Here is a 25423-nt window from a genome sequence, read left to right as displayed (position 1 = left end):
TTGAAGAGGGTGAATTGCTATTTACTATTATTATGAATTTTTATACCATTTAATGCCAAAACAGACTTCTAGGCAGTTTTACGAGGAGAAAAAGCAGTTACACAAACAAGGGACACGCACACATTTAAAACACACTGAATCCTGGGAACTGTAGTTTAGCCCCGTCCCAGAGCTACAACTCCCAACGCCTGCAAACTACATTTCCCAGGACTCTTTGGGAGCAAGCCATTCGCTTGCAAGGTTATGTTGTGCGCGCCGTTACACAGCCAGCGTTTTTTAGAGACGGATCCACGTGAAATCCTCGACATTATCGTAGGGAGCCACCGAATCGCCGCTTTCCTGCGTGACTGGGGAAAAATATGCAATGGCCCTTCAGGATTGCGACTTGCTCCCAATACTACTGCGGACCCGAGGAGCTCTCCTCTCCCTGTCCGGGATATTCCGGTGCGCGGAGATCACGGCTCCTTGCACTGGCCAGGAAGGTGGGGAGGCGCCTGCCGGAGAAGGGGTGGTTTCCCAGGCTGGAAAGGGAAGTGACGCCTAGCAAGGGTTCCCGGAAGCGCCTTGATCCTGTGTGCGAGACAGTGTTTTCACTTTTTTTGGATACCCAAGCGGAGAGGTTGCAGGAGAGCCAGAAAAGACAGGTAAAAGTCGGGGCTGCAACGCACGAGAGGTGGCCGCGAGGTCCGGGACGGATCCGTGGGGAGGGGGCTGGGATCGGGGCCGCCGGACACGCACACCCGCAAGTGCGTGGGTCTCCCCCGCGAGAAAGTGCCAACATCTGGCGAAGAGAGAACCCCCCCTTTTCACCCACCCCCGCACCCCGGGGGCTCGGCGCGGGCAGTCGATCTCAGCGGTTTGCTGCGCCATCGCTTGCAAGGTTTGCTCGGAGGCAACTTCCGCCGTGTCCAGAGGGGCTTTATACTTAGGATCGCAGACTCGCTGAGAAGGGCGAGCACCGAGGGTCCCTAATGATGGCACTTGTGCAGCAAGGATCTCGGGCGGGGGGCATAGGCGTAGCCGGGATTTATGTTAGGGGGCGGCAGGACACTCACCTGTCACCATCATCTTCTGTCTGGCTCGGAATGAAATGTCTCAACAACAACAGTTGTTTTGACTTACTTTCTTTTGACCCCAGGTGCTCAGAAAAATCTGTCAAAATCTTTCTACAATTTCTATTTTTTATTTACTTGATTTACCGCCACCCCCCAAGTATTCTCATGGGTGAGGAATGCCTCACTTCCAAGGAGGGCAATGGCAGCTGGGGGAGAATAGGCTTTGCCTTTTCAGTTTGATCTGCAAGAGACCACCTGCCCCTGTTTGAGACCCCCCACCACCAGCAAGCCCACTGAGGAAGTGAAAAGAAGAGACATCAATTTGTTGTTGTTGTTGTCTAGTCGTGTCCGACTCATCGTGACCCTGTGGACCAGAGCACACCAGGCACTCCTGTCTTCCACTGCCTCCCGCAGTTTGGTCAAATTCATGCTGGTAGCTTTGAGAACACTGTCCAACCATCTCGTCCTCCGTCATCCCCTTCTCCTTGTGCCCTCCATCTTTCCCAACATCAGGGTCTTTCCCAGGGAGTCTTCTCTTCTCATGAGGTGGCCAAAGTATTGGAGCCTCAGCTTCAGGATCTGTCCTTCCAGTGAGCACTCAGGGCTGATTTCCTTATAAGTCCTCAAAGGCCCTGGAGAGAGACAGAGAGTTGCTGTGGGGAATGGCAGAGCCTTTGAAAGCTATGCCCAGGGTGGTAGGCAATTGGAACCTGCTCTGGTTTGTGGCGTTGGAACAAAATGCCATGCTGAGTAGCAGCTCAGTGGTGAAGAGGCTGAGCTATGAATCTGGGAGTTCCTGCTTTGAGTCTCGCCTCTGCCACAAAGCCGCTTTACGCAAGCCCCCTCCATCTGGAATACTGGGTGTGGGTTGGAAGGAATAAGTCGGGAACTGCAACACCGTGTTGCAGTGTGAAGTACAACTTTTGTCCAGGATGTCGGCTATCTTCCAGGATAATAAATTGAACACCCTCACCCCAACATTTGTCCCTTCAACACACCCCAGCCAGTCAGCATTTCACAGCCATTGAGCACGCAGTCTTCGTTGGCCTGTTGTGATTTCCCCCCCTTCTAAAGATGTTCGTAAAGGTAAAGGGACCCCTGACCATTAGGTCCAGTCGTGGCCGACTCTGGGGTTGCGGCGCTCATCTCGCTTTATTGGCCGAGGGAGCCGGCGTACAGCTTCCGGGTCATGTGGCCAGCATGACTAAGCCGCTTCTGGCGAACCAGAGCAGCACACGGAAACGCCATTTACCTTCCCGCTGAAGCGGTATCTACCGGTATTTATCTATTTGCACTTTGCCGTGCTTTCGAACTGCTAGGTTGGCAGGAGCAGGGACTGAGAAACGGGAGCTCACCCCGTCACGGGGATTCCCTTAAATTTACTCATACCTCCCTCTTCTGCCATTTTGACTCACCTCTGAACTCACAGGGGATGGCGATAGTATTGCTGAGTTTCCTTACAGCTGGGGTAGCCAACTTTGTGCCCTCCAGATGGCTCCGATCAGTCTCAGCCGGCGTGACCAATGGCCAGGGATGATGGGAGTTGTAGTTCAGAAACAGCTGACATGTACCATATTTGCAACCCCTGCCTTGTGCATATTTCTTGAGATTGTCGGGATCTCCATAGCTAGCTGAGAACTTTGTGTACATTGTTTAACATAGCCCAGTTGGTAGAGCATGAGGCTCTCAATCCCAAGGTTGTGGGTTTGAGTCCTACATTGGGCAAAAAGATTGCTGCATAGCAGGGAGCTGGACCAGATGACCCTTTCACCTCTACATTTCGGAAAATGTAAATGGCTAGTGTGTCAAACTGGAGGAGGAAGAGGGAATTTCCCTCTTTCATCCATCGTGTGTAGAACGCATGGGAGAATGAGGGGGATATGTTGATACCTGTCTCCTCTTTCCCTTTCAGGTTGCATCCTGCCCCCAGGTTTGTTGTTTGGTCGACTGCCCCTCCTCCCCACTGCCGTGCTTCTGCCCCATAAGCCCTGCCATGTGGCTGTCAAATAGCTGAGTCTCTTCCCCACTGTGGGGAGAAAGGTGAGTTTTAAGGGCAAGTCTGTATTTTCTCATTGTACGTGGGGAAAAGTGGGTGGGAAATGTTTCAATGTGTGTGTGTGTCACAGAGAGAACACACGTGTGTGTATATATCAGTGAAAAGCTGTAAAAGATGTGAGTGAAACAGCAGGAGAGAGGAAACTTCATGGGCAGGGAAATATGGAACCAAAAGGCAACCAGAGCAATCCTAACTATAGGAAGGTGGTGTATCTTAGGCCAGTGTAAGTTAACCTGTTGCAAATTCTGTTCAGGAACCTCTGGGGCGGGGGGAGGCTGCTGCCAGCTGAGCCATCAGGCGAGTGTGGACTCAAGCGTTGAGGATTGGGTCCTTTTAGGTTGCATGGCCAAGCTGAACAGGCGTTAAGTCTCTCCTTGCATTGCCTCACCCCCACAACGCCCCTGGAACACCCCTTTTCGGGGACTCACAAAGTTGCAGTGGAGTGAGGGACTTACGGTTCAGCTGGACCCCGGCTCAGCTGGAAAAGCCCAAGGTTTTCTGAATCCAAACACGTTTAATCTCAGCTAAGAAAAGAGAAGTGGAATGAAAGGATGGGCAAGTTGCATAGTTTTTGGGTACAGACAGGTCAAAATGCATCACCTCTCTTCCCTTATAAATAATATACCTTCTGACGTTGTGCTGACCATTTTGGGGAGAAGGCTCCAGAAGTGTGTGAAAAAGACTCAGAGCCCCCTAAAAATCTTCTGGAGTAGAAAATAAGAGCGTAAGGAGAGCTTTGCCTCTGAGAAGCCCACGTGAGGTATTGCAGGCAACAGCCCTCTCCGATTGTTGACTCCCAGTAACTGAAGCTCCACAAATATATATGGAGCATGGAGGCTTCATTCAACCATCAGAGCTCAGAGATGTAAATTTGTTTGCCATGAATTTGTGCAAAATCCTCTTTTAGAGCTGTCTAAACTAGTAGCCGTCTTTGCATCTTGACGCAGCAGCCTCCCTACCTTCATTTTAGGAGAAGTTGAATGCAGAAGTACCTTCTTTAATGCCTCTTGGATCAATGGTTTTTAAAGTGCGTAGGGTGACCCAGAGTTTGAATTTATGGGTGATGGACACCAGCATGGCAGGAGATAGGACTGGCCCTACCATTGGGCAGAGAAATGTGGCCTCAGGTGGCTTCTTTTAGGTGTCATGTAAAGGTAGCAAATGTATTGTTGTTGTACTTTATGCTCCCAGGCAGAAGCCCCTATGGGATTTTTTGCCTCAGGTATCTAATAATTTGGCCAGCCTTGGGCTGCTGTGACCTTTGACTCAGAGACGGAAGTTGGTTTAATTTCCTGTGCCGCTTCAGGCAGCAAAATGCCTTGGGCTGGCCTTCGTAGGAGCTAGCAGGTGTAGGCCAGAAGAGGCCCTTCGTTCCCTCCTTGAACGTAGGAAGGTAACGGGAAGCAGGTGCTGTATTTGGACGGCTCTTTTGCCACCCCTTCAGAAATAAATGGCAGGAGGACAAATTGCAGCACCCCCAAATTTTCCCCATCAAGTTAAATCACCTCCTGCCTGCCCCCGACCCTCCAAGATGCAACATGAGGAAATGCTTCTTTTCTCCCTTTCCCATGGAAATGGAGGAGAAACGAGGAAGCAGGCTGATGGAGGCCTACATTGGCACTATCCATTTTTAAAAGTGCCATAGCACAGCCTTGGGTTTCCCCACAAAGAACTCTGAGAACTGTGGTTTGCTAAGGGTGATGAAAATGGTTAGGAGACCCCTTATTGCCCTCCCCTCCCGCAGATACAATTCCCAGAATTCCCTATAAAGAGAGACTTGAGTATTAAACCACTCTAGAAATTTGAGCTCTGAGGAGGGGAATTAGGGGTTGCTCAAAAGTTACACCACCTTTGTGAAACTTGCTGGTTAACGCTTGCTAAAGAGAGGTGCAGAAGGTCCCTGGTTCAGGAGGACTGGGAATCTCCCCTACTTGAAAGCCCAGAGAGTTGCTGAGGTAGATGGACCTGTGGTTTAACTTGGTATATAGCCGTTTCTTAAATTGGCTGAACTGCCTCTGTTTGTCTGCCTGATTCCAGGGCTGGCTATGCAATGCTGCTGTGGCTGACACCCTGAGATGGCCAAAACGGGCACCAATGAACTTCAGTTACCACTGGGTAAGCCACCTACTGAAACCTACTTACCACTTGCCTACCCCTCCCCACCGCCAAACAGCCCACTTCTACTGAATGGACAATGGGCTTTTTAAAGAAAACAATATAACTCTTTGGTTTTTCTTCACTTCCTTGCCTCATTCTCCATTGCTATTCTTTCTACCCCCCCCAAAAAAAAACACCACACCACACACACAGAAGATGGGGAGCCCGCTTCTCAGGTCAAAGACGAGTGGTCAAAGGAAAAGCCAGAGTCTCAGAGCACTGTGAAAATCGAGGTGGTTTGCACAGACGATGGAGAGAGCTCTACGCACAGTGCGGGTGAGTTTGAGAAGACTGTAGACGGCTTTGTATTTCTTTAATTGAATTTTTTTTGGCTGTTGATTCCTGCATTGAATTGCAGGGGGTTGGACGAGATGATCCTTCCAACTATGTATTTCTATGATTCTGTGGCCCCGCTGTTCCTTAAGGCCTTTACAAATGTGGGTTTAAAAATCGCTCAGTGGCAGCAAATAATAATGCCAGCGGCTTTTTACTTCAGCCTCCGGTTCTGAAGTTGGCTTGTTGGAACAAAACATAGCAATAATAATGGTAAACGGTAATAATTTTATTGTTTATACCCCGCCCATCCGCATGGGTTTCCCCAGCCACTCTGGGCAGCTCACGGCACAATAATAAAAACATGATAAAACATCAAACATTAAAAGACTTCCCTAAACAGGACTGCCTTCAGATGTTTCCTAAAAGTCAGATAGTTGTTTATTTCCTTGACATCAGAAGGGAGGGTGTTCCACAGGGGAGGGCACTACTACTAAGAAGGCCCTCTGCCTGGTTAATGTTAACCACAGCAAAACTGTGGTTAGCCAAACACAGAAGTGAAAGACCCCAAACTCCACCCTTCAGCCAAGTGGGAGGAGGAAAGCAACAGGTGAGCCTGTGAGGAGGTGAGGCTGGCTCACAACTCCATAAATAAACCAAGAATGGGGAGCCTGCAGCCCTCCAGTTGGTGCCAGGCTACAGCTCGTGTCATCATCCCTGGCCATGCCGGCAGGGACTTATGGGAGCAGAAGTTGGGCAACATCTGCAAGGCCACAGGTTCCCTGCTCCTGTGCCAGATCATAGTTTAGTGTGGTGCCTAATGTGGACATCGTAACCAACAAGCCGGGGGGGGGGCGGGTCACAGTCTTCTCTTAAGCCACTTTTCTTCCCCCTGCAGCTGAGGAGCCGACCCGGAAGCGCAAGAAGGGCCCTGCCCCCAAGATGCTGGGTGATGAAGTGTGCAGCGTGTGCGGGGACAAAGCCTCGGGATTCCACTACAACGTCCTCAGCTGTGAGGGTTGCAAGGGCTTCTTCCGGCGCAGCGTCATCAAGGGGGCGCAGTATACCTGCAAGGGCAGCGGGCAGTGCCACATGGACATGTACATGCGCCGGAAGTGCCAGGAGTGCCGTCTGAAGAAGTGCCGGCAGGCGGGCATGCGAGAGGAATGTGAGTAGTCGGCGAGAAGAGGCGGAGCTGAGATCTGTGGTGACAAAGGCTTGGGGGAAAGGGGCACAAATGGAATTTGTTTGCTTGCTTTGTTTTCTTTTTTAAGCAGGCCCAGGGAGGAAGCCTGTGGCACTCCAGGCATTGCCGGACTCCAACTCCCATCAGCCGCAGCCAGCATGGATAATGGGAGTTGGAGTCCGGCAAAATCGGGAGGACCAGAGGTTCCCCAGCCCTGTTTTAAATATTTTATATCCCACCTTTCCACTACTGTAGACTTCAGCGTAGTTTACAACTTCCAGATGATGATGATGATTATTATTATTATTACAATTTATATACCACCCTTCATCAAAAGATCCCAGGGTGATGTACAACAGAACATCAGTAATAAAAACATAAAAAAACCATTATGGCAGACAGACAAATAATAAAATAGTTACCGTATTTTTCGCTCTATAATACATACCTGACCATAAGACGCACCTAGTTTTTAGAGGAGGAAAACAAGGAAAAAAATATTCTGAATCAAATGTTTTTGAAGAGGCTTTGCACGGCTATCCCTGAAGTCAGAACAGCAAGAGGGATTGCTGTGCAGCTCTCCCTCTTGCTGTTCTGGCTTCAGCGATAGCTGTGCAGCCTGCATTTGCTCCATAAGACACACACACATTTCCCCTTACTTTTTAGGAGGGAAAAGGTGCGTCTTATAGAGCGAAAAATACGATAATAACAGTCCTCTTCCCCCACACTTTCACAGGCCATCAGATTATTTAATAGTCATAGGCCTGGGCAAAGAGGAATGTTTTTGCCTGGCCCCTAAAGACATGTAATTCTGGCACCAGACGAGCTTCTCTGTGGAGAGCATTCCGCAGTCAGGGAGCCACCACAGAAAAGGCCTGTTCTCTTGTTGCCACCCTCCAAACCTCTCTGCAGTGGGGAACATAGAAGGGCCTCAGATGACTGGCACACGGTTTGTTCAGTTTGTATGGGAAGAGGTGATACTTAAGGTATCCTTAAGGTTAAGGGCTGTATCCAAGCTTAGCCATTATCAGAGCCATTCAAGTAAATCAGCATTATTATTAGGTTTGTATGCCACCTTTCCTCCCCAAGGAGCCCAGGGCGGCAAACAGATGCTCAATTATAAAACAATTAAAACATTCTAAAAACAATCACAATTAGAAAACATCCAAAAGCAGTTAATGGTTAAAAATGTGCTTCCGTCCAACAATCTTGGGGTTGCTAGGAACAGTATTCCTCAGCCACCAAACGCCTGGGTAAACAGGAATGTTTTCAGATTCCTCCCGAAAGTGAATAGTGATGGAGACAGGCGCAACTCACCAGAGAGGGCATTCCACAAGTAGGGGGCCACCATTGAAAGGCCCTGTTGTGTGCCTAATTGGACAGTGAACAAGGCCCACGTGACAAACCTAGGTCCATTAACTTCAGTAGTTTCTGCTCTGAGTAGAACTTGGTTCGATACAACGCTAAGATTGCAAGCACTGGTTGTCAGTAACTCCTGGCAACTCTTGTTCTTGTTCTGACCCTCCCCTGCTTGTGTTCCCTCCAGAGAACAGGGGAGAACAGGGGAGACAGGGGTTTATGGCATTACGCAATGCTGTCACCCAACATAACTGGGGGGTGGGATGGGGGTTCAGTGAGCCCCTGACCTGCTCCGCAGTTGAGGAGAGAGATGGGAGTTCATCTTCCTTGTGTTACATCTCAGATGCTCAGAAAGCAGGAAGAAGTCCCACAGCTCTCCGAAGATCAGTGCAACATGAGGGAGAATTGCTGCCATTCATCTGTGGTCCTGAAACCAGCCCGTCCTCACAGACTCTGGCTTTTCTAAGCCCAGGGGAAGGGGGGGCTGTGCTCTCGTTGGAGCGAAAGTGCATCTGTAGATCCTTGATCCCAGCAATACATTATACAGTGGAGCCTCAGGTTACAGATGCTTCAGTTTACAGACTCTGCTAACCCAGAAATAGTACCTCGGGTTAAGAATTTTACCTCAGGATGAGAACAGAAATCGCGTGGTGGCGGCGCAGCAGCAGTGGGAGGCTCCATTAGCTAAAGTGGTACCTCAGGTTAAGAACAGTTTCAGGTTAAGAATGGGCCTCCAGAACGAATTAAGTTCTTAACCCAAGGTACCACTGTAAACTGCTGGCGACAAACAACTTATAAAAAAAAAAGATTTAAAACAGGCTTCCTCAAATTTGGCCCTCCAGATGTTTTGAGACTACAATTCCCCTCATCCCTGACCACTGGTCCTGCTAGCTAGGGATCATGGGAGTTGAGCCAAAAACATCTGGAGGGCCGAGTTTGAGAAAGCCTGATTTAAAATAATACAGAGCAGGGAGGGGGGAATCTGTAACCCTCCAGATATGTCGCTAAACTACAACTCCCATCAGGTGCGCCGGCTTGCCCCCACAGCAGGGGGTCCCCAAGGCTGTGCAGCGTGCTACATGGAACTTTCTGGGTGCCCGGCCCCTCTTGGAAAATTTGTGGGTGACCGGGCACCTATGGCTCCCATCATCCCTGAAAATTGGCCATGCTGGCTGGGGCACATGGGATCTGGAGTCTGAGCCACAATATGGTTACCAAAAAAACTCACTTCTAAAGGCAGTTCATGTTAATTAGAAAGTTGGACAAATAGGGAAGATGTGTCATCGTGTCTAAATGTTAGTAATGGTTGTAGGAGGCAAAGTTCAGGGAGGCATTTCACAGCCAGGGATTTCAGAGGATGAGTCAGAGGTTGAGTCAGAGGATTGGGGATGCTGATAATAATAAATTTTAATAATAATAAAAAATCTTATTTATACCCCAACTTCCCCAGCCAAGACCGGGCTCAGGGTAGCTAACAATGAATAATAAAAACAAGTTGATTAAAATACAACTTAAAAAACAAGATTAAAATACAACATTAAAATGCAGCCTCTTCACAGGAGGAGAAAGGAAAAAAGAAAGAGGGGGAGGGAATCAAATTGATTCTAAGCCAAAGGCCAGGCGGAACAACTCTGTCTTACAGGCCCTGCGGAAAGAAATCAGATCCCGCAGGGCCCTGGTCTCAAGAGACAGAGCGTTCCACCAGGCCGGAGCCAGTGTTGAAAAGGCCCTGGCTCTGGTTGAGGCTAATCATATTCCTTAGGGCCTGGGACCTCTAGGGTGTTGCTATTTATGGACCTTGAGGTCCTCCGTGGGGCATACTGGGATGTAGCAGGAACAACTGAGATGTCTTGTCTGTGATCCCATCCAATCTCAATAACTCCTCCCCTCCTTCTCTTTAGGTGTTTTGTCGGAAGAGCAGATCCGTAAGAAGAAGATCCGTAAACAGCAGGAGGGAGAAGGGGCGTCGGGAGGCGAGGGAGGTGGAGGCGAGGTTCTCCGAGTCCCGCCTCTGCCCTGCGACCCCTCTTTGCCCCAGCCCGAACCAGCTCCCCTCACGCCCCAGCAGGAGGGCATGATCCGGCAGCTGGTAGCAGCGCAACAACAGTGCAACAAGAGGAGCTTCAGTGACCAGCCCAAAGTCACGGTAATCGAAGACGATATTAGCAATGGGAGTGTTGTTGTTGTTGTTTAGTCGTTTAGTTGTGTCCGACTCTTCGTGACCCCGTGGACCAGAACACGCCAGGCACTTTTGTCTTCCACTGCCTCCCGCAGTTTAGTCAAACTCATGCTGGTAGCTTTGAGAACACTGTCCAACCATCTCGTCCTCCATCGTCCCCTTCTCCTTGTGCCCTCAATCTTTCCCAACATCAGGGTCTTTTCCAGGGAGTCTTCTCTTCTCATGAGGTGGCCAAAGTATTGGAGTCTCAGCTTCAGGATCTGTCCTTCCAGTGAGCACTCAGGGCTGATTTCCTTAAGAATGGAGAGGTTTGATCTTCTTGCAGTCCATGGGACTCTCAAGAGTCTTCTCCAGCACCATAATTCAAAAGCATCAATTCTTTGGCGATGGGAGTATAGGCATGCAAATTATGTGAAGTTCAGCTCTCGTTCGTATCGCGTCCCAGCTCTGATGCTCCAGAAATGCCTGACTTTAATAGATAGATAGATAGATAGATAGATAATTTATTACGGTCGGAGACCAGCTTATAAAACACACTTGGGGGTACAATCCCAGAAGGAAAACAAATATTTAAAACAATGTACAACAATAAATTTAAAATTTATAAATGTGATAAGCCTATAGACACTTAAAACTTTAAGATAAGCTACCACGGAGAGATGACCCGGAGTCACCCTTGGAACGAGGTTTGGGGATTTTCTTAACGAACTAGTTTGAGTTAGGGATGGTCTGCGCCTACAGATCTGTACACAGAATCTGGTGACCATCCAGGCCGTCTTATGATCTTTGCCTAACAGGAAAAGGTCAATTTTTTGCTTTTCCGGGAGGTCTGCAAGCCTCACCAGCAAGGGATCAATGGTCTCAGTATGTGCCTCTTCATAAAAGGGACACCTAAAGAACAAGTGCTCTGGGCTTCCTATATCCGCCAATAAACAGGTGCAAAGTCTCTGAGCATATGGGGCTTTTTAAAAGGATCCTTCCAGGACTGGTGAGGGCAGAGCCGAGCTTCTGGCGAGTATAAAAGCCCTTCTTGCATTTTTGGATACAAGAAAGAAGAGATATGCTGCCAGTGCGGCTATATATCTCTCGATTTCTCCGATTTTATAGTTGGGGCACCTTGAGCAGTCCTGTTGTCTCTCGGTGTCTGTGATTCTTTGCCTGGCCGTAGCTTTTGCCTGGCCCAACCCCAGACTTAGAAGGGCTTGAACCTTACTTTATTATTTCTAGCCTGGTTCTGCTCTTGAAACCTTGAACGTTGCACTTGACTCCTTCATGTAAGCCTTGTAAGGTACACTACTAAGCCCCACTGCATCTTCCAGAGAGCCCCAGAGTCCTGAGAAAGTGGAGGCCGCTATATGCTGTTCCAGGGGCTTCTTCCAATAGCTGAATGCAACACTAAACCATGGTTGCTTCTCAGCCTTTTGGCTAAGGTCAAGTTGAGGTTTTCAGGACTAGCTGCAACAGGACTTGAAGTTGTGTGCACACACACACCATCCTCTGGGACATCCACAAAGAGGAGATTAACCACCGTTTAGTGTTATATTTAAACCCTAAACAGCGGTTAGCCTTAACTATAGTCTGTGAAAACAAGCCAACTTCATAAACCATGGTTTGCATCAGATTTTGTTTCCACTAACCATAGTTACGGCTAACCATGGCTTGTCTTTGTTTGGACATCGCTGCAAGCTGTAGTTAGTCTAAAATGGGGGCAAAAGCTTCCGGACGACTCCTTTTGGCTACTCTGGACAAAATGGGGGAGCACGCAGATTTGAGGCTAATTGTGGCTTATCCCCATAACTTGCAAATGCAACCTCTGTGTCAGTCTGGGACAGGAACATGGCTTATACGCTTATACTAGTCAGGGGAAGATTGAGGTTAGTTCGGAAGCCTTCATAAATTGATAGGACAGGGGCAGTACAGTGGACGCTTGAGTTGTGAACGTGATCCATGTGTCTGCGCATGCGCGGGTTGCGATTCGGTGCTTCTGTGCATGCGCTTAGCACTTCTGGACATGCGCGACTGCCGAAACCCGGAAGTAAGCCATTCCGGTACTTCCAGTTTTCGGCGGTCCGTAACCCGAAAAAATGCAACCTAAAGTGTCTGTAACCCGAGGTATGACTGTATAAGCACTCAAAGCTGCATTTCATGCTTCCTGTCACACATACATGCCCACACTGATCCCTGGCTATGAGGATCCCTTTCTCCATATGCATGTGCCTTCCCATAGACAAGGCTTGTATTCTACAACTTGCCTGGTTGCCACAGGCGACCAAAATTCCCATGCAGGTGCATGAGAAGGGCTCCCATCACCTCATTGTTTCTGTGCTTTTTGCAGCACAAGGCAAGTCTCTTCCTCCCCAGCCAGCCCAGAAATTTAGCAGACTGGTCCCAGCAAAGGAAAAATGGATACAAAAACTTATGGAATGTGCAGAAATGGCGACTCTTACCAGAAGAATAAGAAATCAAGATAACAAACTTTTTATAAAAAGAATGGAAATGGTTTATTGAATATTTGCAGATAAATTGTAAACAGATAAGAACACTGGCAGGATTACAGTACTGTGATAGCCTGCAGTTTCATAGGGGTATACAGTGGTACCTCTGGTTGTGAAAGGGATCCATTCCGGAGCCCCGTTCGCAACATGAGCAGAATGCAACCCGCGTCTGCGCGTGCCGCGATTCGCCGCTTCTGCGCATGCGCGTGACGTCATTTTGAGCGTCTGCACATGCGCAAGCGGTGAAACCCAGAAGTAACCCTTCCCGGTACTTCCGGGTCACCGCGGGACGCAACCTGAAAAGATTTAACCTGAAGCAAACGTAACAAGAGGTATGACTGTATATTTAAAGAGGATGAAGAAATGAGCGAATGAAGTTAATTTGGATATGCAGAAGATATTAAAAATAAATTTAAGGAACCGCAGAAAGAGGGGGAAGGAAGTCAAGTTTTGAAATGTCAAAATGATTGTAAAATCAGTGAAATATAAGCCTGAAAAGTATAAAAAAGAAATTTAGCAGGCTGAAAGAAAGGGGATGAATCACTCTAATCCTCCCTGCTCCATTAGTCAGCTTGGGGGAAGGCCAGTTTTTTAATTTTATTTTTAACCAGCCTGCTAAGAGACTAGTAGTCTGCATTTCCATGCCGGTTGCTGAGCTGGCGGTTTCTTCTTCTCCACAGTCAGCATGGAAGTGCAGCAACAAACATCTATACATTGCTGGCTTGTAACTAGTGTGGTTTTATTTCTAAGGCTGCCGCCCATCTCCCAGATGCTCCCGTACACCCTGTCTGTGGAATGTCCCCCTTTCCCCAATCTTTTCCCCTTTTCCAGCTCCAACTACAATGCAATCTTCCCTGCAAATCCCGTCGCCTGTCCCAGGGCAGACTCCCGCCCCCTCATTGCTCACCGACACATGATGACTGGTACTTTTAAATTGCCTGCACCAAAGCAGGGTTATAAAAGAGATTGGGTGGGGAGAGAATGAGAGACAGACACTTCTCTGTTTCCCAGCAGGCCTTTCTGCCCCGTACTTTTGCAAAGAAAGTGGAGAGGGCTGTCAGGGAGGGGAAACCTTCTGGCAATGGGAGCAGGGCTGTGAGTTTCAAGGGGGGTGGATCTGGGCTCAGGAAAACGTCATCCTTCGTTAAAGGATGGATGCAGGAGCATGTGGCAAACATATCAACTTCCGCACCCATTTTCGCTGGTTCTAGAGACATCGGAATGGGCTCTGTAGCTGGTCTTCCTTACCCCAACGCAACACAAATAAACGTGTTCAAATGGGAATACAGTGGTACCTCGGGTTAAGTACTTAATTTGTTCCGGGGTCCGTTCTTAACCTGAAACTGTTCTTAACCTGAAGCACCGCTTTCGTTAATGGGGCCTCCCGCTGCCACCGCACGATTTCTGTTCTCATCCTGAAGCAAAGTTCTTAACCTGAGGTAATATTTCTGGGTTAGCGGAGTCTGTAACCTGAAATGTATGTAACCTGAAGCATATGTAACCCGAGGTACCACTGTAAAAGGCATGTCCTTCAGAGACGGGCCCGACTACTGAACCAGACCAGTATCCCCATTTCCTATCTTGAACCAAGATGCTTATTTATCCTGATAACAAGAAACAAAAACAAACCTTGAATTGGCCTGCCCTGCTCAATCTGCCTTGATAGGTTAGTTAAACAAGTGATGTACATAGCAAGTGCCGTGTTTAACATTGACTCGCACCTGAGCTTACTAGACGTATAGAACATCTCACATAATTTTGGGGGTCCTTGGAGCCAGGTTGTTTAAGTTTGTTTAATCTGTTTTTACCCCTGATTTCCCTCCCATTTCAATCCTCTTCCTCTGCCGCCACCCCCCATCACAAAAGATGTTTTCTTGACTCAAGAATCATAAAATCATAGAACTCTAGGTCATCTTGTCCAAACCTCTGCAGTGCAGGAATATGCAGCTGTTCCTTATGGGTATTGAACCTGCAGCCTTGACGTTATCAGCACCACGCTCTAACCAGCTGAGCTATCCAGGCCCTGTTCAATGTACTCAGAATGGGTACATTTTGCTGGATGTGTGGGGAGAGTCATGGTAATCCTGGTGGTTAAGAAGAATAACCAGGGGAGAGTTGGAGAGCATGGGTTTCTGGATCTTGTTTGGAGGGGATGCCAGGCTCTTGTCTTCTTGATTCCCACCCCCCTTGTCAATCATAGAGGGTGGTTGAGAGATGTCGGCATCTCCGCTCGGCCAAGCCAATAAGGCCTCATCTTCCTCCGAGCCAAGCCTTTGAAATCGCCTCCAACGTGTTTAATGACCTGAGCCTTTGATAAGGCCTCAAGCACATTCTATCCAGCAGAGTTTCCAGCAAGCATGCGGAAGAGACGAGAGGTTTGGGCTACATTGTAAAGAGTTTTATTTCTAAACTACGCAGAACAGAAAAGACACCCTCTCTCTAGGAAAGCAGAGAGCAACTGAACAAAGGAAACAGGAAACCACTAACGTCACATCCCGTCTCCCTTTCCCGTGAGACTGCAAGGTCTCTGGAATGTAAACAGAGTCCTGTGACTCCCAGCAGCTGCCCAGTGAGAAACAGAAACTAACAAGAGATTGTTAGATTTGGAGAGCAGTTTGGGGGTAAGGCTTAGGATTGCATCAACGAAGCCTGTGCATTGTTAAGGGTCTCCTGCCCTAGACTGACCTCATTTCTCTCTTTCTCTCTCCTTCCATGTTTCTCCTCCTGCCCCTGCCTGCCTGCCTGCCTTCTACTCACCAGCCCTGGCCTATGGGCAGCGACCCCAACAGCCGGGAAGCACGGCAACAGCGCTTCGCCCATTTCACAGAGCTGGCCATCATCTCAGTGCAGGAGATCGTGGACTTTGCCAAGCAGGTTCCTGGCTTCCTACAGCTGTCGCGGGAGGACCAGATCGCGCTGCTCAAAGCCTCCACCATCGAGGTGAGCAAGAGCGGGGTGGAGCGTCTCCTGCTTCTCCCGACTCGCTGCTTACGAATTATATGGCCGTGATCCTAACCGTATCTACTCAGAAGTAAGTCCCGCTGAATTCACTGGGGTCTGCTCCCAGGTAAGTGGGGTCAGGACTGCAGCATTAGCATCTTAAGTCAGCTAGAAACATTGCTTCCGGTCCCGGAGGTTTTGGTCCTCTTTACATAGCTGAAGAGGCTTGGAAGAACCGGCAGATCCCACAGCAGTGAAGAACCAGGAAGCAGAATCTTGGTAGGGGAGCCAGTAATTTTAATGCTAAAGTCTGCAGCTTCAGTTCCCGGCATTTGCCGGTAAAAAGGGCGGCTTAATCGATGGTGCGAATGAGTTTCCTGACGGCCTTGGTCCAGTATACCGGAAGGAGCGTCTCCACCTCCATCGTTCTGCCTGGACACTGAGGTCCAGCGCCGAGGGGCTTCTGGCAGTTCCCTCGCTACGAGAAGCCAAGTTACAGGGAACCAGGCAGAGGGCCTTCTCGGTAGTGGCACCCACCCTGTGGAATGCCTCCCATCAGATGTCAAAGAGAAAAATAACTACCAGACTTTTAGAAGACATCTGAAGGCAGCCCTGTTTAGGGAAGCTTTTAATGTCTAATAGGTTATTGTATTTTAGTGTTTTGTTGGAAACCGCCCAGAGTGGCTGGGGAAACCCAGCCAGGTGGGCGGGGTATAAATAATAAATTATTATTATTATTATTATTATTATTATTATTATTATTATTATTATTATTAAACCCTGGAGAGTCACTGCAATCCGACGAGATGCTATAGGGACAGATCTTCTGCTTTTAATATGCAGCAGTTTCCTTTATTCCTAATCCAAGTGGCAGCAGGCCTGCTGCTTCCAGAGACAAACAAGGCCTGAAATTCTACTGTGAAAGGAACTTGAGGGTAATTGCAGTGTGTGGGAGAAAAATGAGCGCAAGACAAGAGGCTGGATTTCTCACTGGTGATAGTTTTAGATTTAGCATGATGTAGGTTGGGATGCTCACGTGATTGAATCCGGGGGTGGAGGTGGGCGTGGAAAGCCAGCATTTCAGGGAGAATGGTTCTGTCTTAGCGCTAAAATGTTAGCTTTCCAAATGCATTGATTTTTTTATTATTATTATTTTGGTGGAGCACAATTCAGTCCAATGAATCTGAAGTGGTACAGTCCCCACATGTGTTTACTGGCTCAGTGAATGTCTTAAAGTTATTGTGGGAACAGAATGCCTGGATCTAGCTTTGCGCTGAACCATAGTTTAGCATAACAGGGATAAACTTCACTGCATCTGGAATCTATGAGCTCCCCCTTCACCCCCTCCTCCTCCGGCACAGCCACAAAGAGGAGTACAGCTTCCGGGTCATGTGGCCAGCAGGACTAAGCCGCTTCTGGCGAACCAGAGCAGCACACGGAAACGCCGTTTACCTTCCCACCTATTTATCTACTTGCACTTTGACGTGCTTTTGAACTGCTAGGTCGGCAGGAGCAGGGACTGAGCAATGGGAGCTCACCCTGTCGTGGGGATTCGAACCGCCGACCTTCTGATTGGCAAGTCCTAGGCTCTGTGGTTTAACCCACAGTGCCACCGATGGCACAATAAACTGTAGCAGTGAAAAACAGGAGCTTCCCAACTCCTTGCAGCTGCTCTAGAGGATTGCCATGCTAAACAATGGTCTCATGCCGCCAATGTGAATCATTGTTTGTGTTTGATAAATATTTCCACTGTTCTTATTGTGTTGATTCCAGACTGAGATGGTGGAACACAGGTCCCATTGAATCAATTAAAATCAAGTCATTACTAACGTAGTTCCCACTGAAATAAATGGGACTGAAGTTTCACTAACTCAAGCCACCTTCACACCTTACCTTTGAAAGGTCTGTGATACCACTTGCAACAGTCATTGCTTCCTGCATAGGATTCTGGGAGCTGTAGTTTGTAAAGGGTGCTGAGGGTTGTTAGGAGACCTCCATTCCCCTCACAGAACTACAGTTCTCAAGAGCAGTTTAACAATCAATCCCACTTACCAGGGAACTGTCTCTACCTTAGGATCCCAGATGGTTGTTGGACTACAACTCCCATCATCCCTAGCTGGAAAGACCAGCGGTCATGGATGATGGGTGTTGTAGTTCAAGAACATCTGAGGACCCAAGGTTGAGAAAGGCTGCTCTCGCCACTTCATCACACTGGAAATGTGGGAAACGATGAAGGAAGGAAGAGAATGGGTTTAACTTAGGGGGGGAAAGGTGCCTGGAACTTATGTGGCCTAGTCAGTTAGTCCTTATATGTCTGTGCCATGTATGCTGGACAGTTTTTTTCCAAGAGAGGGGTACAAATTCACCCCCTGCCCTGCCTCCACAGATCATGCTTTTGGAGACGGCAAGACGCTACAACCACGAGACCCAGTGTATTACGTTTCTTAAGGATTTCACCTACAGCAAGGACGACTTTCACCGTGCAGGTGAGGTGGGAAAGGAGAAGGTATGTGTGGGCTGTGAGGGGCTCCTTCCAGAAAATTCTCCCCGTTGAAGTGGCAGGCCAGAAGAATACCAAGAACCAGGAAGGAAGAACAATGCCTTTTGAGGGTGTATGTGAGCGTTTCTGTCCTACTTCACAGATCAAGGACACACCCAGACCTCCGGTCAGATTAAGCTCACACCGACGAACTGTTTTTGTGTGTTGTTGTGTCAAGCTCTCTCCAGAACAGCTGCCTCTGCTCAAGAAAGAGCTTCTTTCTAAAGAAAAGTATGTTGCACCTTTTGCTTTTTTGCCCTTGTTTTTACTTTGCCAGGGGGTCATAAATAAGCACAGCGAGGGGTTGGGGAGCCCCAGCAGTGGCCGCATCCAGGCTCTTGCCACACACAAGGCTCATTCCTCTCGCTAGATGTGAAAATGACAGGGCATCGCAGCACCCGGCATGTCTGAACAGAGTTGCAACTCCCCTCCCGAAAGAATCTCCTTGCTAGCACTGATTTTGCAGTGAGATTAGCAAAGCTTTGGCAGACTCTGGCCAAGTACAGAAGTCGTATCTTGAACGGAAAGGTAGCAGGTGCATTTTTTCTCCTTCCAATTTTTTTGGGTAGATTTGAAAGTTGAAGGGTTTTTTGTGGGGGTGGGGGGCAGTAGGACTTCTTTTGTTTTTTTAAGAAGGCAGTTTGAGGATTTTCATATGCATTCAAGGTTACACATTTGTCTGGCCTGGAGCATAAAGAGTTGGTCTGCTTTTCAGGTGATTCACGCCATTAATTCCTTTGCGTATCAACAATTATCTACTTACAAGTCAGGTGAAAGGACAGCCTAAGGATGGCTGTGTTGCCACGGCATGTTTGACAAGAGTTTACATTCCTTTTTAGTCTTCTTTCGTTCTGCAGCAGTGGGCCTGACAAGGGGGCAGTACCACTAAGAGATCTGGAATCCAGTCGGTTTCCTTACTAGGGTTGATTTGAGTTCATCTCGTATTTTGTATTTTTTTAAAGCAAATAAAGGGTGTGTCTATCTCAGACCCTCTGGCTCGGCTTCTCTCTGTTCTGCCTGTTCAATGTGCAGTTTTGTTATGCATCACACTCTGGGGAGGTCCTTTTCTGCCAGAGGGAAACAAATATGTAAATACGGCTTCACAATCTCCATGTTTCCTGTCTCTGCTTGTAGTTTGTTTCTGGCGAGGATTTGCCTGCACTGCTTTCCCAGATGTTTCCCAGGCACAAGTCTGGCTTCATCTGCACTATACATTTAAAGCAGTATCATACCACTTTAAACAGTCTCTCCCCAAGGAATCCTGGGAAGTCTAGTCCTGAGAGTTGTTAGGAGACCCTCTACTCCCCTCACAGAGCTACAATTCCTAGAGTGGTTTAACCACCAATCCCAGGGAACTCTAGGAATTGTAGCTCTGTGAGGGGCTTCCCTTACTATTGCTTTTCTTTGTCCCAGAGCTAGCAAAGTGTCGTGCTCAGGATTTTGTGCAGGGCTTTTCGGGTGCTTCTGATCAGCAGTGCCTTTTCTGCAGCGGCTCCCATTTGTGGAATGCTCTCCCCAGGGAGGTTCAGCTGGCGCCTTCATTATGCAGTCGTACCTTGGATCCCAAACGCCTTGCAAGTCGAATGTTTTGGCTCCTGAATGCTGGAAACCTGGAAGTGACTGTTCTGGTTTGCGAACTATTTTTGGAAGCTGAACATCCAACGGGGCTTCCACAGCTTCCAATCAGAAGCCACAGTTTGGTTTCCAAATGTTTTGGAAGTCAAGCGGACTTCTGGAATGGATTCCGTTCAACTTCCAAGGTACGACTGTACATCTTAAGGCGCCAGGCAAAAGCATTCCTCTTCAGCCAGGCCTTCTCCTTCTCCTCCTCCTCCTCCTCCTCCTTCGCCTTCTTATTCCTACCCCACCCATCTGGCTGGGTTCCCTGTAGCTTCACTTCTTGCCGTGAGGGAACCAGGCAGAAGGCCCTCAGAGCTAGATCTCCGTGTCTGGGAAGAACGATGGGGGTAGAGATGCTCCTTCAGGTATACAGGCCCTGATTGACAACCCATGCTCTTTTAAATGTGTTGTGAGAGAGGGGGTTACAGTCAAAACTCAGTTTTCGAACGTCTCGGCTGCCAAACGTTTCACAAGCCAAACGCCGAAAACCTGGAAGTGAATGCTTCCATTTTTGAACAGCTTCCAAAGCACGTTTCTCAATTTTCCCCATTGAACTTACTGACAGCCTTTGATCCTTGGTTTTCAAACGTTTCGGAAGTTGAACAGATTTCCGGAACGGGTTGCGTTCGAAAACCGTGGTTACACTGTATGGGTTTGTTTTTGTTATTCTTGTATATATTTTGTGTTTTTTATATTGCAATTTTATGTGGTGAACTGCCCTGAGATCTATGGATGAAGGGCAGTGTACAAATTTAATCAACAACAACAATAACACCGCCTTTAGTCCCGGCCATGTCTTTACCTGCCTCACACCTGACGGTGACATCAGCTATAGACCAGGGGGCTGTGGCTCAGTCAGAATGGCTTTGCAGGCGAATTGGGGGCGAATGGTGGGCCTAATTTGGCCTGGTGAAACCAAAGGACAACATATGTCTCTGTGTGGGCATGAGTGAGGTGAGTTCTCTTTCCCTGACACTCCAGCTTCTGTTTCCTTCCAACTCGTTTTACCATCAGGTCTGCAGGTAGAGTTCATCAACCCCATCTTCGAGTTCTCTCGAGCCATGCGGCAGCTGCAGCTGGACGATGCCGAATACGCCCTCCTCATCGCTATCAACATCTTCTCAGCCGACCGGCCCAACGTGCAGGACCACGGCCTGGTGGAAGCTCTGCAACAGCCCTACATCGAGGCCCTCAGCTCTTATATCCGCCTCCACCGCCCACAGGTGTCTGGGGGGGGTGCATGGGGAGGGGGGGAATGAATGTGCAGGGCAGGTGGTGAAGTCGCTGTGATGGGAAATTGTTTGAGCAGGCAAAAAGGCAAAAAATATTTGGACGCCTCACAGAATTTGCTCTTGGGCTGCAGCCAAATGCCGCCGAGACATCCTCTCGTTCCCTTGCTAGGTTCAAGAGAGACTCCTAAGCCTGAAACCTTTGCGTCTCCTGCACAGTGGGGAGAAAAAACCCTAATTCAAGTCACCTCCTTCCCTTTGGCTGCAGAGAAGGGAAGAGCAAGGAATGGAAAATGGCAGTGGGCCCTAAAATTGAGGTTACAGGGGAATAGGAGGAGGAGCTGCCTTGATGCACTGGTCCATTTAGCTGAGTATTATCTATTCTAACTGGTGTCACCTCTCCAGGGTTTCAGAAGGGAGCTTTTCTCAGCCCTGCCCGAGGGGGAATGAACCTGAAATAATAATAATAATAAATTTATTTATACCCCGCCCATCTGGCTGGGTTTCCCCAGACACTCTGGGCAGCTCCCAGCAGAATATCAAAAACACAATAAAACATCAAACATTAAAAACTTCCCTAAACAGGGCTGCCTTCAGATGTCTTCTAAAAGTCAGGTAGTTGTTTATTTCCTTGACATCTGATGGGAGGGTGCCACTACCAAGAAGGCCCTCTGCCTGGTTCCCTGTAACCTCACTTCTCGCAGTGAGGGAACCGCCAGAAGGCCCTCGGAGCTGGACCTCGGTGTCCCTATTACATCTCCAGCCGCTAGGTGTCTTAGATAGCCCTTCCACGTGAGTGGCGGGGTGCCTGACCAACCCTCATATTTTCCCCTCCTCTGGCTTTTTCAGGACCACCTGATGTTTCCGCGCATGTTGATGAAACTGGTCAGCCTACGGACCTTGAGCAGCGTGCACTCTGAGCAGGTCTTCGCTTTGCGTCTTCAAGACAAGAAACTTCCGCCACTTCTCTCTGAGATCTGGGATGTACACGAGTAGACATTTTTTTTTTTGGGTGGGAGGGGACAGATGGGGGAGCGTACAGACGTCTCTCCTTCTCTCTCTCTCTCTCTCTTTCTCTTTTTCTCTCTTAACGCACGTACTCCTTTTCTTGGAATCCTTCTACGGACTCTTTTGAACCTCAGCATTAGGACTTGTAACTGATGGACTCATCCCACCAGAGGAACTGCATCAAGGGGGTTACTAAGCACTTTTTCCCCGTCTCGCCCCCTCCCCAACCCCCATCTACTTGTACTTCCTACAGAGCATGCCTCCCCCGCTTCTGGTTTTGGGGAGGTGTCGGTCACATTTGTGCTTCTGGGGTGCGTAGGGGAAAGATGCAAGGGGGCTGCCCCCTCCCCACAAAGACTCATTTCTCCTGCTCTTGAAGAATGAACACACACACCCCGCCCTACGTGACATTCTAGGTGTGCCCCACTGGGGAGGGAGTGGCCTGGTATGGGGGGCTATGCCCAGAAAAAATAAAAAATAAATCCGATCATGACAAACCAAGCATCTGGCCTGGTGTTGACGGTATGTGTGAATGGAAAGAGATTAATAATAATAATAATATTTTTACTATTTGCACCCTGCTCACCTAGGCAGCTTCTAACACATATAAAAATGTAACATCAAACATTAAAAACTTCCCGATACAGGGCTGCCTTCAGGTGTCTTCTAAAGCTTGTGTAGTTCTTTATCTCCTTGACATCTGATGGGTGTTTCAACAGGGAGGGTGCCACTACCAAGAAGGCCCTCTGCCTGGTTCCCTGTAACTTCACTTCTCGCAGTGAGGAAACAGCCGCAAGGCCCTCAGAGCTGGACCTCAGTGTCTGGGCTGAACAGCTGGAGTGGAGGCGCTCCTTCAGGTATACAGGGCCGAGACCGTTTAGGGCTTTAAAGTTTTGGCCTACAGCTTTGAGGGATAGGTTGAGAGCAGAAGCCCAGACCAATTCAGAAAGTAGGGATGGGAGACATTACTAATGGCTTTAAGAGAAAATTAGATCAGTTTGTGGAGGAGAAAGCTTAAGTTCTACCTCCACTATTGGAGACGGTATGCCTCTGAATACCAGTATCTGGGAACCACAAGCCAGGAGAGAGCATTGTTGAACTTAGGTCTTCTTTGCAGACTTTGAATCTGGTTGGTCAGTGTGAGAATAGGAGGCTGGCCTAGATGGACCTTTGGTCTGATCCAACAGGGTTCTCCCTGTGTTGTTATTAAGAAATATTTGAGGCCTGTAGGCCAAAAAGGATTAGAGCCTGCCTTGGTAGTGGTGGGTGTATGTCCTCCAGAGCAGTAGCAGGTTTTCTGGCAGCTATAAGTTGATGTAGAGAATGTATATGTTAGTGCAGAGTGGAGTCTTGGACGAGTGAGATTCTGGCTGAAATCCTCACTCAGTTATGAAGCCAGTAATTTCTCTCAGCGTGAGCTTCCTCACAAGTTTGTTGCGAAGGTGCAATAGATGGAGAAAAAGAGGATTATCTCCAACTCTTGAGTTCTTTAGAGAAGAGACAAGATAAAAACTGAAATGGGATCCAGAAGTCCTAGATTTCTCAAAAAACGAAAACAAAACTTGAGTGATAAAGCTCTTAGCTTATTGGAATGGCCTTGGAGCCAGTGGCTTTGGGCCAGATTAATGATCCATCTTTAAACATACTTACTAGGGAGTAAAGGTAAAGAGACCCCTGACCATTAGGTCCAGTCATGACCGACTCTGGGGTTGTGGTGCTCATCTCGCTTTATTGGCCGAGGGAGCCGGCGTACAGCTTCCAGGTCATGTGGCCAGCATGACTAAGCCGCTTCTGGCAAACCAGAGCAGCACACGGAAATGCCATTTACCTTCCCGCTGGAGCAGTACCTATTTATCTACTTGCACTTTTTGATGTGCTTTTGAACTGCTAGGTTGGCAGGAGCTGGGACTGAACAACAGGAGCTCACCCTGTCGCGGGGATTCGAACTGCCGACCTTCTGATCGGCAAGTCCTAGGATCTGTGGTTTAACCCACAGTGCCCCCCGCGTCCCATTAAATTCAGTAAGATTTACCTGAGTAAACGTGTTTAGGATTGCATTACAGTCATACCTTGGAAGTCGAACGGAATCCATTCCAGTAGTCCGTTCAACTTCCAAGACGTTCAGAAACCAAAGCGCGGCTTCTGATTGGCTGCAGGAAGCTCCTGCAGCCAATTGGAAGCCATACCAGATGTTCAGCTTCCAAAAATCATTCAAAAACCGGAACACTCACTTCCGGTTTTCGATCATTCGGGAGCCGAAATGTCCGAGTTCCAAGGCGTTTGGCAGCCAAGGTACGATGTAATTTAGTTGAGCCCTAATGATTTCCATGGAACTCAAGTTTATGTCTTGACTAAGGCCACATCTGCACCATGCATCTAAACCACTAGCAGGCCACTTTAATCGCAATGGATTCCCCCAAAGAATTATGGGAGAGTTTGTTAATGGCGCTGGGAATTGTTAAGAGCCCCCTATTCCCTGCACAGTGTTACAGTTCCCTGAGTTCCCTGAGGATAAGGATTGATTGTTAAACCACTGCAGTTCTCTGAAGGGGAATAGGGGAGTCTCCTAACAACTCCCAGCTCCCTTTCAAACTATAGTTCCCAGGTTTCAAGGGTGGGAGCAGAGAAGTGCCATGACTATTAATTCGATAACACTGTCCAGCCATCTCGTCCTCTGCCGTCCCCTTCTCCTTGTGCCCTCCATCTTTCCCAACATCAGGGTCTTTTCCAGGGAGTCTTCTCTTCTCATGAGGTGGCCGAAGTATTGGAGCCTCAGCTTCAGGATCTGTCCTTCCAGTGAGCACTCAGGGCTGATTTCCTTCAGAATGGAGAGGTTTGATCTTCTTGCAGTCCATGAGACTCTCAAGAGTCTCCTCCAGCACCATAATTTAAAAGCATCAATTCTTTGGCGATCAGCCTTCTTTATGGTCCAGCTTTCAGCGTGGCATTATAGTGCTTTAAATGTATGATGCGGTTGTAGCCTTTCATATTGCATTTGTTTCAGTGGAACGTACTTTCCCCCATACCCCAAAGCTAAGCTAAATCCAAACCAGAATCACTTGATCACTGTTTAAGTGTTCTCCAAATCTCCAGGCTCTCAAATCACCCCTGCTGTTCCCATCCTGGAACTCCCCAGCTGGCAATGGGTGTGGAAAACCCAACACTGCCTGGGAGTTTGGGGAATTCCACTTCCTGGCTCTAACAGTGACCACCAGAAGGCACTCAAACTCCACAGTTTTTTACCAAGTCTATTGGGTTCGCATGGAGGAGGCAGCTGGGATTTCCCCCAACTCTCTAGCGGGCGCATTATTTTGTGCTAATAATTTA

At 48.4% G+C, this 25423-nt stretch overlaps 1 protein-coding gene across 2 annotated transcripts; it reads left to right on the top strand.

Annotated features, from left to right (window-relative positions):
- The first annotated feature begins 506 nt into the window (after positions 1 to 506).
- NR1H2 (nuclear receptor subfamily 1 group H member 2) lies at positions 507 to 22597 on the top strand. 2 transcript variants are annotated; one of them, XM_053362769.1, is made up of 10 exons: positions 507 to 644; positions 2968 to 3095; positions 5149 to 5226; positions 5425 to 5544; positions 6440 to 6709; positions 9988 to 10232; positions 15521 to 15700; positions 18087 to 18186; positions 20874 to 21082; positions 21938 to 22597. In XM_053362769.1, exons 3-10 carry the CDS (start codon positions 5187 to 5189, stop codon positions 22082 to 22084), a joined length of 1311 nt encoding a protein of 436 aa, XP_053218744.1. In that variant the 5' UTR covers positions 507 to 644; positions 2968 to 3095; positions 5149 to 5186; the 3' UTR covers positions 22085 to 22597. The 2 variants fall into 2 exon arrangements, with proteins under 2 accessions (XP_053218744.1, XP_053218743.1); XM_053362768.1 differs by having other exon boundaries at positions 509 to 644; positions 5422 to 5544.
- Positions 22598 to 25423: the final 2826 nt, after the last annotated feature.

Source organism: Podarcis raffonei, chromosome 13 (genome assembly GCF_027172205.1).
Source record: "Podarcis raffonei isolate rPodRaf1 chromosome 13, rPodRaf1.pri, whole genome shotgun sequence".
In the NCBI taxonomy this organism is placed as follows: Eukaryota; Metazoa; Chordata; class Lepidosauria; order Squamata; family Lacertidae; genus Podarcis; species Podarcis raffonei.
Note: the sequence above shows the minus strand (reverse complement) of the source record. Positions and strands in the feature narration are given on the sequence as shown.

What these genes read in the sequence shown, in the direction of transcription:
- NR1H2 (XM_053362768.1), top strand. Translation starts at nt 5,187, where the DNA reads ATGGCCAAAACGGGCACCAATGAACTTCAGTTACCACTGG. An exon ending in GGCGGGCATGCGAGAGGAAT is followed by an intron (nt 6,710 to 9,987) that starts GTGAGTAGTCGG and finishes CCTTCTCTTTAG; the next exon opens with GTGTTTTGTCGGAAGAGCAG. An exon ending in GGACGACTTTCACCGTGCAG is followed by an intron (nt 18,187 to 20,873) that starts GTGAGGTGGGAA and finishes TTTTACCATCAG; the next exon opens with GTCTGCAGGTAGAGTTCATC.